Source organism: Zootoca vivipara, chromosome 7 (genome assembly GCF_965207765.1).
Source record: "Zootoca vivipara chromosome 7, rZooViv2.hap1.1, whole genome shotgun sequence".
In the NCBI taxonomy this organism is placed as follows: Eukaryota; Metazoa; Chordata; class Lepidosauria; order Squamata; family Lacertidae; genus Zootoca; species Zootoca vivipara.
In genome coordinates, this window is record NC_142590.1 from 94,096,351 (window position 1) to 94,106,935 (window position 10,585).

The 10,585-nt window shown below is 49.3% G+C and overlaps 1 protein-coding gene across 1 annotated transcript; it reads right to left on the reverse strand.

Annotated features, from left to right (window-relative positions):
- Positions 1–20: 20 nt before the first annotated feature.
- LOC118088391 (actinia tenebrosa protease inhibitors) lies at positions 21–9,245 on the reverse strand. Its single transcript, XM_060277421.2, has 8 exons — positions 9,149–9,245; positions 7,127–7,294; positions 5,697–5,840; positions 3,875–4,030; positions 2,343–2,480; positions 2,038–2,220; positions 390–557; positions 21–234 (listed from the first exon to the last, which is right to left on the reverse strand). The coding sequence occupies exons 1-8, from the start codon at positions 9,234–9,236 to the stop codon at positions 209–211; spliced, it is 1,071 nt and encodes a 356-aa protein (XP_060133404.2). The 5' UTR covers positions 9,237–9,245; the 3' UTR covers positions 21–208.
- Positions 9,246–10,585: the final 1,340 nt, after the last annotated feature.

Consider the following 10,585-nt stretch of genomic DNA (forward strand, 5'->3'; position numbering starts at 1 on the left):
CAAGAACCGGATACAGAGGATGCAGCTAAAGTCATGTCTTTATTTTTGGAGAGCAGAGTTGACCCCGCCAGCCTCCCTGAAGGTGGAGGGGGGGAGGGAGGCGAGGGCCCCAGGACAGAGGACCAGGTTGGTGTCTCTCCCTTGGACTTTGGGGGGGGGGGGTCAGGCTGGAGAATCTTGCAGACAAGGAACTATGTCAATGAATGACTCAATCAGATGTTGTGGTGGAGTTTGCTGTGGAAAGGAAAGAGACACAGTTAAAGGGCAGGAAGAAGACTCCCGCCTTGAACTGACACACAAGAGTCCACGGCCAGCAGGGCAGATGATGGAAACCCCACCTCCTGGATGTTTCCCAAGGATAGATCCTCTTTGTTTTTTGCCTGATTTACCTGACGTTCTGCAGACCATTTTGCACTCCAGTTTTGTGTAAAACCGATTGTCATTCCCTCTGCAACCACCATAAACAAACTTCTCGCAGGAGGAAAGAGTTGAATTGTAGTAGAAGAATTCTGAGTAAGCCCGGCATGGACCGGTCTCGCTGGGCAGCTTGCAAACCTCTGGTGCGGTGGAAGTAGGAAAAGTGGTGGTGGATATATATATATATATATATATATATATATATATATAGAGAGAGAGAGAGAGAGAGAGAGAGAGAGAGAGAGAGAGAGAGAGATACCTTGAGTTACAAACACCTCAGGCTACAAATGCTTCAGGTTACAAACTCCGCTAACCTGGAAGAGTTACCTCGAGTTCAGAACTTTGTGTGCCGGCGGTGCATACATCATACATCAATGGGAGGCAAAAGGCTGCCTCTCCCCATATGAACCTACCCAGACCCTGAGATCATCTTCTGAGGCCCTTTTTTGTGTGCCTCCTCCTCAAGAGGTTTGTAGGGTGGCAGCACAAGAACGGGCCTTCTCTGCGGTGGCTCCCCGTCTATGGAATGCTCTCCCCAGGGAAGTTTGCCTGGCGCCTTCATTATACATTTAGGCATCCGGCAAAAATGTTCCTCTTTAAGCAGGCCTTGGGTTGATTGACATCCATTGACCTTTTACAATGTGTTGGGGAGTCGGGTTGTTCTTGCTTTTCTTTCTATTATCTATTTTGTGTTTTTATGTTGTGGTTTTACGTTATGAACCGCCTTGAGACTTGCGGATACAGCGCGGTATAAAAATTCAATAAATAACAGCCCTGATGAACAGTAAGTACACATGCAAGAACAGGAACTGGACCTGAACAGAAGAGCGGGAGAAAGTCATGCAAGCCTGTTTGTCAAATGGAGAAAAGCCTTTCCAGCCCCACGCTTCCAGCCCCACGCACACTGCCATAGTTGAAGGGCAATATCTCCAGCTTCCTTCTGAATGGAGAGCTTGGTCATGTGCCTGAAGACTTACCCTACAATTTCCTGGTTTGCTCAGTCTATGGAGACTGAAGAGCAACCTTGTTCAAAGATTTAAATCTCCCAGTTGAGCCATTGATTGGGTATCAGATTTAACGTTTTATTGGAGGACAGGCCCCCCTAACACCTCTGAAAAAGTGGCTTGTTTTGCCCTTAGAGCTAAGGACAAAAATTGTGGGAATGGTAGGTTAAATTCTTCAGGGGAGCAGACCCTTATATGACAGAACATCTGGTTTTAATAAGTATTTTTACTGTCCAGTGTTTACACGGTTCTGTTTAATGTATTTCATTCTGTTTTATGTATTTTGTTTTGCAATGGCTTTGGCTAAAGAAACAAACAATTTTCCTAAAAGCATACTCGGTGCACATTTAAAGCATGTGACTCCCCCCCCCACAAAATCCTGGGAACTGTAGTTTCTTAAGGGGACTGGAAAAGATAGCTCTGTGGAGGAAAGCTGAAGTTCCCAGGATGCTTTGGGGGGAGTCATTGAAGAGATGCTTTAAATGCATAGTGTGGATCTGCCCTTTAATAAGCCTCTTTGAGCACAATTGTGTCCCTCTGACATGTGGCCTGTGACCCCCTTCTCTGGCTCCCTTTCAAGGAGGTTTTGGCAGGGCATGAAAGGCATGTACTGTACCTGGGCTGATTTTCCCGCAGGCCTTCTTGCATGCCTTCTTGGTTTTGAACCTGTTGCTGTTGCCCCTGCAGCCGCCATAGATGAACCGGATGCACCTCTTCCGCGATGGGTCGTAGTAGTATCGTGGCATGTTGGCATAGCACGGTCCAGGATCAGAAGGCAACTGGCACCGATCACTACGGACTGTAGGAAGAAGAAGGGAAGGTTTGGGGTGTGGACTGACTAGCTCTGTGCTTCTGCCCAGGTACCCCAAGAGGAGAAGCGGGGTGTGGGGAAAGGGGTGTGGCCAGAGGCTTTGCCAGTACCTGAGTCCAGGCAGCCCCGGCTGCACCCAGTGAAGCAGCACTTCTGGGTGAGGGGGCAGTCTCGGTCGTCTCTGCAGGTGTCATTGCAGGGGGCAAAGGTGTACACCCGTTCCCTTTTGGGACACACGCCAGGGTGCTCTGGAAGAAAAGAGTTGGAGAGGAGAACTAGCTTAGCTGTGCTTCCCGAATCACAGGGGGGTGGACTAGATGGTCCTCCAACTCTACAGTTGCGTGATTCTATGAGGAGGGCCTTTTTTGGTGCCCTGTGCCAGTGAGACATGAGCCTAGTCAAGAACATAGGAGGAGCTCTGTGGTAGGATCCGGCCAAGAGCCCATCTAGTCCAGCTTCCTGTTCTCATGGTGCCCAATCAGATGCCCCATTGGAGAAGCCCACAAGCAGGACCTGAGGGCAACAACCCTCTGTTCCCAACAGCTGGTATGCAGAAGCACACTGCCACTGACCAAGGAGGCTCTACAACCAGCCATACTTTTGCTGAGGAAGCACGATGGAGAGTCTGGGTTTCTCCATAACAGGCTCTGCTCCCTCCTCCCACCAGCTGCCAGGACAGGCTCTCTTCCTCCTGATGATCTCAATGGACTTTCAGAGCTGCAAACACAGACAAGACCTAGCATTTTTGCAAGAATAAGGGTTCTGAAATCAGGATGGTGGAAATCCTCTCTCACACACATCTCACACACACATCTCACACACACATCTCACACACACATCTCAGGCCTGGAATGCTTAATATACATGCTTTTGCAAAGAATATTTTCCTCAATACAACACATTTCTGTATGTTATTTTCACAAACATATGCTTTTTTAATGCACACTTTACCCTGTCATATGCATTTTTGTTCACATTCCTTGGTTGGAGAACTGTATTGCAAAATACGAAGCTGTGTGAATTTTGAAGGATGGCTGTGTTTCAGTTGGCATATTTTTTTTGAAAGCATGAAGGAAAGAGGCTTGATTTTAAGTGTGAGCCGAATCTCGTTTCTTCCCTGCCCTTAACCATAACACACCTTGATACTGAAGGATGAAGCAATCTGTCAGTGTGGGTTTCTCCTTTCCAAACTTATTTCTCCTTTACCTTGAACATTCTCTCCATTTCCCTATCACTTTGCACAACAGTTCATGAAAACGGGAGTATGCAATGCTGCCAATGTTTGCAAGAAATTTCCCCTGATATAGTGCAGTTTTATACATTATTTTCACCACTGTTTTGCACCCTTCTCCTTTCGGTAAAGAATTTTCTGTTGCAGAGTTGCACCACAAAATCCAGACCATTGTGAACTTCAAGAGAGCTGCATTTCGGCTGGTGTCTTAGTTCAGCAAGTGTGAATTAGGTTGCTTTGTCTTTAAATGCAGACTGAATGATACCCACCCCCACCCCCAATCTCCATTGGCACCCATGGGAGTGGAGAGTCAGGGAGTGGCAACCAGTCGCTTTTTTCTTTCATCCTGATTGGGTTCCCAGTTCCCACTCATCGCCCAGCTGTTCTCGGGCCTCGCTGGAAAAGCCGTACCTTCCTCAGCCTTTACACACAGCTGGTGGCATCCGTATCTGCAGCACTTCCTCCTTGGGATGCGGAGACCGAAGTCACAGTCCAAGTCGGTTGCGCAGCTGGTCATGCAGGGGCGGTCCAGGCGATGTTGCGTCCTTGGGCAGTATCCGTGGATGGCTGGGGATGAAGAGGGAGCAGCAGGTGGGAAGGCAGAAGGAGATTCTGCAAAGGCCACGGAGAACCTTTGGGCAGATCGTATATGACGGATGTGCCATGATGACACTCAGAACATACAAGAAGAAGCTGCTGGATCAGAGCAGCATTCTGCTTTCACCGTGCCCAACAAGATGCCAACCTGCACAAGAGCCCTCTCCCCTCTTGTGGTTTTTAGCAACTGGGATTCAGAAATATTTCTCCCTCCAGTTGTGGAGGCGGAGAATTGCCACCAGGGCTAGTAGCCCTCTCCTCCTTAAATTTGCCTAATCCTTATTTAAAGGCATGCAATGCAGTGGCCACCACCAGGGGTGTAGGAAGATAGGGGCGGTGGGGGCAGTCCGCCCCAAGCGGCAGGCTCCAAGGGGCGCCACCGTGGGCGCCCGCCCCACTCCCAAAACGCCCGCCCTGACCCCGGAACGTGTGTCACGCCCCTCCGGGAGGCGCGCCCCCACCCCCGGAATGCATGCCCCGCCCCTCAGGGAGGCGCCCCCCACCCCTCCGGGAGGCGCGCCCCACCCTCATAACGGGTGCCAGCCCCACCCCCGGTGCCGGAGCATGAAGCTCCGCCACTGGCCACCACTGCTTCTGTGGGAGGGAGTTCCATAGTTTAGCCACATGTTGCATGAAGAAGGCCTTTCTTTTTTCTGTCCCTAATCTTCCGACACTGAGTTTCATTGGACATCCATCAGTTCTAGTGTTATGAGACTGGGGGGGGGGGGAAGCTTCTTTCTTTCTCCACTTTCTCCATGCCATACATAATTATATAAACTTCTATCATTATGTCTCTCACTTGCCCTTTCTCTAAACTAAGAAATCTCAAGCATGGCAGCCTTTCATCACAGGGGAGTTCCTCCATCCCCTTGCAAACAGGTGGTCCCGGGTTCAGCCCCTGGCATCTCCAGTAGGACTGGGAGAGACTCGCTGCCTGAAATCCTGGACAGCCACTGTCGGTCAGTGTAGGTAATACTGAGAAATCGTTTGTTCCCTTGATTATTTGGTCTCCGTTTTCTGAACATTCCCCCCCCCCCCAATTCTGCAATATCCTTTTTGAGGCGAGGCAACCAGAACTGTACACAGTACTCCAAATGTGGTCACAAAACACCCCCCTCCAATAAAAAAAGCCCAAATCCTTTGAAATAAACAAACCTATGAGGAGTTCAGAAATAAGTAAGTAAGTATAACGGCATTAAGATACTGGCAGTTTTTTCCCCTCTTCCTTTCCTAATGATCCCTAGAATGGAATTCCTGGTCTATCACTGCCAGTTCAGAGCATACATGTGAAATTTCAGAAATTAGTTAAGCCCCTTTTAGGCACTTCCAGGAACAGAATATTTGTTGGCCGGCATCTCTCTGTCTCAGGAGACAATGAAGGAGTGTGACTTTGGGAGTACAAAGAACTGTACAACGCAAGGATGTGGGGGACAACTCTAACCCTCCATATCTTTTTAGACTCCACTCCCCCCATCCCTGGCCATTGGCAACATCCCAAAGGCCAGACTTTCCCCATCCCTGGCACAAGATGAGAGGGTCCATGGAGCCTCTGGGGCAGAAATGGAAGCCCATGAGTTGGGTGCTGGTCTTCTTCTCTCCTGGCATCTGCTGTCTGAGGGTCCTCCCTTGCCCTTACCTTCGGAAGGGAGCCGGCACTCTCGCCCACAGATGGTCTGGCAGCAGCGCTCGTTCCCTGGGCAGCTGGCATCATTGAAGCAGAGCTGGCCACACCTCACATCACTTTCAACCCGAGCAGGACACGTGCCAGGCTTGACTGTTGCTGGAAGAGAACATGGGGCAGGCTGACTCCTTCGCTGGTATGACACCCCCCCCCGGCAAATTACACCCCCCTTCCTAACAAGCAAACTATGTGGACTGATTTACGATAAGTAACCCAAAACGTCTCAGAGCACTTGTTGGCTTCAGTTACTTTCCCTGCCATCATTTTATTTCCACCCAATGCACTGTGTGGCCATCGTCTCTCTCTCTCTCTGGGCCAGGGACTTCTGCAGCCAGCACTGAGTGACCTTCCTGTTGACCTTCCTCCTGGCATTCCTGAATCTTTAATTTTCAAAATGTAAGAAGGGCTTCCTCTCAGGGAGAGGTGATAGATCAAGAATAGGAAGGAGACTCTCTCCCCTCCTCCCCCCCCCCCCGCCGCCTTGGAAAAGAGCTTGCCTCATGGAGACAAGGATTTCTCATGAGTAGCCGAGCCCTCTCCACCTCCCCTTAAAGCTTGGTGGGGAGGAGGAGAAAGCTCTTGGGGTTATTGTTGCATTTCCTCTGCTCTTTCTGCTGTTTCGTAGCTGCTGAGTTTGTAGCATGGGACTGTTGTGATAAAAGCTTACTTTCTTTACTTGCAAGGAAACACCTCTGGCGTTGGATGGGAGCCACGATGAACAGCATAATGATGTTTAATATTTTATTTCCAAATCATTTCCTAGCGATCCCTAGGATGGAATCTGCCATTTTGTAGCTGCTGCACAATGAGTCAAGACCCTTAACTGAGTTATTTGCTATGTCCTCTAGGTCCTACTCCTGGTCAGTCACTACCTGTTCAGACCCCATGAACATCTATGTGCAATTGCAATTTTGGAGCGGTCTTAAATGTGAATCACTTGACTCTTCACTCAGTTTGGAGAGGTCATTCTGGAGCTCTTCACAATTGCTTCTTAACTCTGAAAGTACCATCAGCCAACTCACTGTTCCCCCCTAACTCTAGGCCATTTATGAACACGTCAACAAGTTCAGGTCCCAATGCCAATCCTTGGGGACCCCACTTTCTACATCCCTCCAAATATTCCTGCTCTCTGCTTCCTGATTCTTTACCCGTTCCTGATCATAGCTCTCAAGTTCTCCCCATTTTTAGGGGAAATTCCCTTATGCTGAATAGGCTTCCTCACGAGAAAAGGGAAAACTTGACAGCTATGTTCCTGATCTACAAGAGGACCTCTCTTCTTGGTCCAGCCCTCTTATTCTCACAGCTCCTCTAATTCCAATAATTTTGGCTGCAAATCTTTGGCTCCTCCCTCCACCTCCACCTGAGCATTTGCCTCGGGGTCTTACCTGGGCGACTACACCGGTGTTCACAGGCGCTGCGACTGTGGAAGTTGTTGGCATTCCCTAAGCAGCCCCCATAGACAAAAACCAGGCACCTCCCGACCCTCGGGTTGTAGTACCAGCGAATGAACAGGGCCATACAGTTGCCTCTCTGAGGAGGAAGTCTGCAGATATCTGTGGGGCAAGAAGAGATGCAACAAAATTGAAAACAATATACAGAATTTAGAGCCCAAAACCTCTGATTTTGAAGGAGCAACACTAGCAAGAGGCTTGCAAAGTCCTCTGAAGGCAGCCCCACAAGCACATCTTGCTTTCTGCTGCTGCAGAGGGGAGGACCTGAATCAATGGACTACAAGACTACAAGAAAGGAGAGCCTGGCTAAACATTAGGAATAACTTTCTGACAGTAGGAACTGTTGAACGGTGGACTGGACTTTATAAGAAGGCTTTTTTTTGGAGGTTTTTAAACTGGGGTTGGATGGTCACTGGTCAGGAATTCTCCAGCTGTGATTCCTGCACTGCAGGGAGATGGACTGGGATTCCCGCCAACTCTACAATTCTGATTCTAAGATTGGGCTGAAAGCATTTCTCCAGTCTTACCACAAAAGCCCAGCAGGTAGCACCACCTTATCTGCCATTCAAAACAGGCTTTGGTGGCATTTTGTCCCAGTGAGGATCAAGCCCCCAGATGAAGCTGCAGGGAGACACATGCATGAGGTTCTTGGAGGGAAGTCAGAAGTGCAGGAGTGGGGGTACTTTAAGTTGCGCCTTAAAGAGTTGTCGCCTGCTGAAGCCCCACTTTCTCCATCAGGGTTGGAGGTGCCTCCCTTTTCACTTGGCCACCTCAACAGACTCAAATGCCACCAGAAATGCAGTTGCTTTGCTTTCACAAGAGACTTCTGAATATTTCACAATGCAACAACATGTCTCAATGAAAGACTGGACAATTAGCTGCCTGACACCCTAGAAAGGCACTGGCCACTCAGGGCAGTGGAGAAGGGAGATTCCGACGAAACATCAGGAAGAAGTTTCTGACAGTAAGAGCTGTTTGACAGTGGTATGGTCTCCCTCGGGAGGAGGTTTTTAAGCAGAGGTTAGATGGCCATCTGTCATGGATGTTTTAGCTGAGATTCCTGCATTGCAGGGGGTTGGACTAGAGGTCTAGAGGTCCCTTCTAACTCTACAGTTCTGTGATTCCATGGACTGACAGGCAGAGCAGCCTCCTGTGCTCCTAAAGCCAATGAACACCCAGAGTTAGTTGTGTGGCTCATTTTTGACCTGGCAAAAGTTGAAGCCGGCCACCTTCTGAGGTTGTCCATCCCACTGTCAAACATCTCTTACTGTCAGAAGTTCTTCTTAATGTTCAGAGCCTACCCTCTGAAGCCTTCTCCATCTTCCATCTGGCATCCCTTCAGATATTTGAAGGTTGCTCTGGGATCAGTCTCCTGTCAGTCTCCTCTTCTCCAGGCTAACCATACCCAGCTCCCTCAACTGTTCCTCAGAAGGTTTGGTTTGCAGACCCTTGATCATCTCAGTTGCACATGTTCCAGCTTGTCCACTTCCTTCTTAAATTGTGGCACCTAGAACTGGACACAGTGCTGTAGGTGGGGGTCCGGCCAAGGCAGAAAAGGGTGGTACAGTACTTTTACTTTCCTTCATCTGGACACCAGACCTCTGTTGATGAAGACTAGCATTGCATTAGCCTTTCTTTTTTCCCTGCTGCAAAAGGGGAAGGAAGGCTGGTGGCCACAATCCAAGGAAAGCTGTGCCAGATTACCAAATAGGCAGAGTAGGCACTGACTTATCAGCCCCGTGCCTTTTAGGGGCCCTCCAACAAAGGATCAAAATTGACTTATTAACATAGTTGGTTGGTAAAATCACAAAAACGTGGCGAGAAAAGGCCAGGCTAATAATGAGGAGAGACCAGGCATGTTAACAGGGGGTCAGCCCTGGGCAAATTTGGGGGACACTTGGAAGGGCTGTTTGAAAGAGAAGAGGGCCCTGAGGGGAAAGGGGAGGCACCACTCACCCCAAACGTGCTTGGCAGGTGCAAGAGGGAGCTGGTGCAAGAGCAGAAGGGTCCCCGCCAGGAGGAAGAGGCTGGAAGGATGGTGCATGGTGGATCCAGGAGTGCGCTCTCTCCACGGCTCAGGCAGAAGCACCTTATTATACTCTGACCTCACCTGGATGGCAGGTGGCTTCATGCAAGGAAGCCCGGCCCAGTCCTGAACAATGGAGCTTCAGGGAGGGGATCCGGAGAGAGGCTGAAATGTTCCAGAGAGGGAGAGGGACAGGACAGGGATTTGGCAGCAGCTGCTGCCCAGGGAAAGGTTTAGTCTGATGGGGATGGAGGAGGGCATTTTGCAGATTTATGGTCTCCTCCGTTCCCAGGCAGGATGCAAGGAGGGGCAGAGCCAGGAACTGGCAAAAGGCTCTCTGTGGAATGACTTCTCTGTCCACGAAGCCTTGGGGTGGCTGCATAGTGGAAACGCAGTTCTGGGGCATCTCTAAGGTGAGATAGGCTGAGAGAGCATAGAGCAGGCATCCCCAAACTTTGGCCCTCCAGATGTTTTGGCCTACAACTCCCATGATCCCTAGCTAACAGAACTAGTGGTCAGGGATGATGGGAATTGTAGTCCAAAACATCTGGAGGGCCAAAGTTTGGGGATGCCTGGCATAGAGTCATAGAATCTTAGGATTGGAAGGGACCCCGAGGGTAATCTGGATGGCCCTTGTGGTCCCTTCCAACTCTATGATTCTATGATTCTAGTAGTCCAACCCCCTGCAATGCAGGAATCTCAACTAAAGCATTCATGACAGGTGGCCATCCAATCTCTGCTTCAAAACCTCCAATGAAGGAGAATCGACCAATATGCTCAATATTTCTCAAGAATTGCCTAGACCTCTTGTCCTTGATCACATACTGGGAGAGTCTCAAAGGGCCCTGCCCTTTCCGTGGTGAGGATGTCTCAAGCTCATTTTAGCTAGAGCAAGTCAGAAAAGACCCCCTCAGAGGGCAAAGTTCTGTGACCTCTGCACTAGAGATATCCACACTTTCCTTTATTTATCTGGTGTCTGTTACACAGAAGTCCTATTCCCTTGGAGATTTTTAAAGCAGAGGTTGGATGGTCACCTGTCAGGGATTCTTCAGCTGTGATTCCTCATTAGATGACCCTTGGGGTCCCTTCCAACTCTACATTTCTGTGGTTCTAATTTGTGTGCTCGGTACCTGTCTATACACATCTATGCATGTCTAAAAAATGTGTACATTTTTATGGCATAAATAAGGAAATGAAGCTGATATTTCAGCAGGTTAAATTTTGTGTCCATTCCACAAAGCAGGTGTGGGATCTGTTTTAGGGAGCCTGCGATGAATGACTCTAAAAGTGGCTTAGTGCAGAGGTTCCAGAGCAGAATTCTGCATCAGCTGGATTAAAAAAGAGAGAGCAGGAAATGGCCATTAAAA

Coding starts and splice junctions, on each gene's coding strand:
- LOC118088391 (XM_060277421.2), bottom strand. CDS start 9,236: ATGCACCATCCTTCCAGCCTCTTCCTCCTGGCGGGGACCCTTCTGCTC. Junction 4,031..5,696: donor GTGCCGGCTCCCTTCCGAAG/GTAAGGGCAAGG, acceptor CTTCATCCCCAG/CCATCCACGGATACTGCCCA. Junction 2,481..3,874: donor GTGTGTAAAGGCTGAGGAAG/GTACGGCTTTTC, acceptor CTTTTCTTCCAG/AGCACCCTGGCGTGTGTCCC.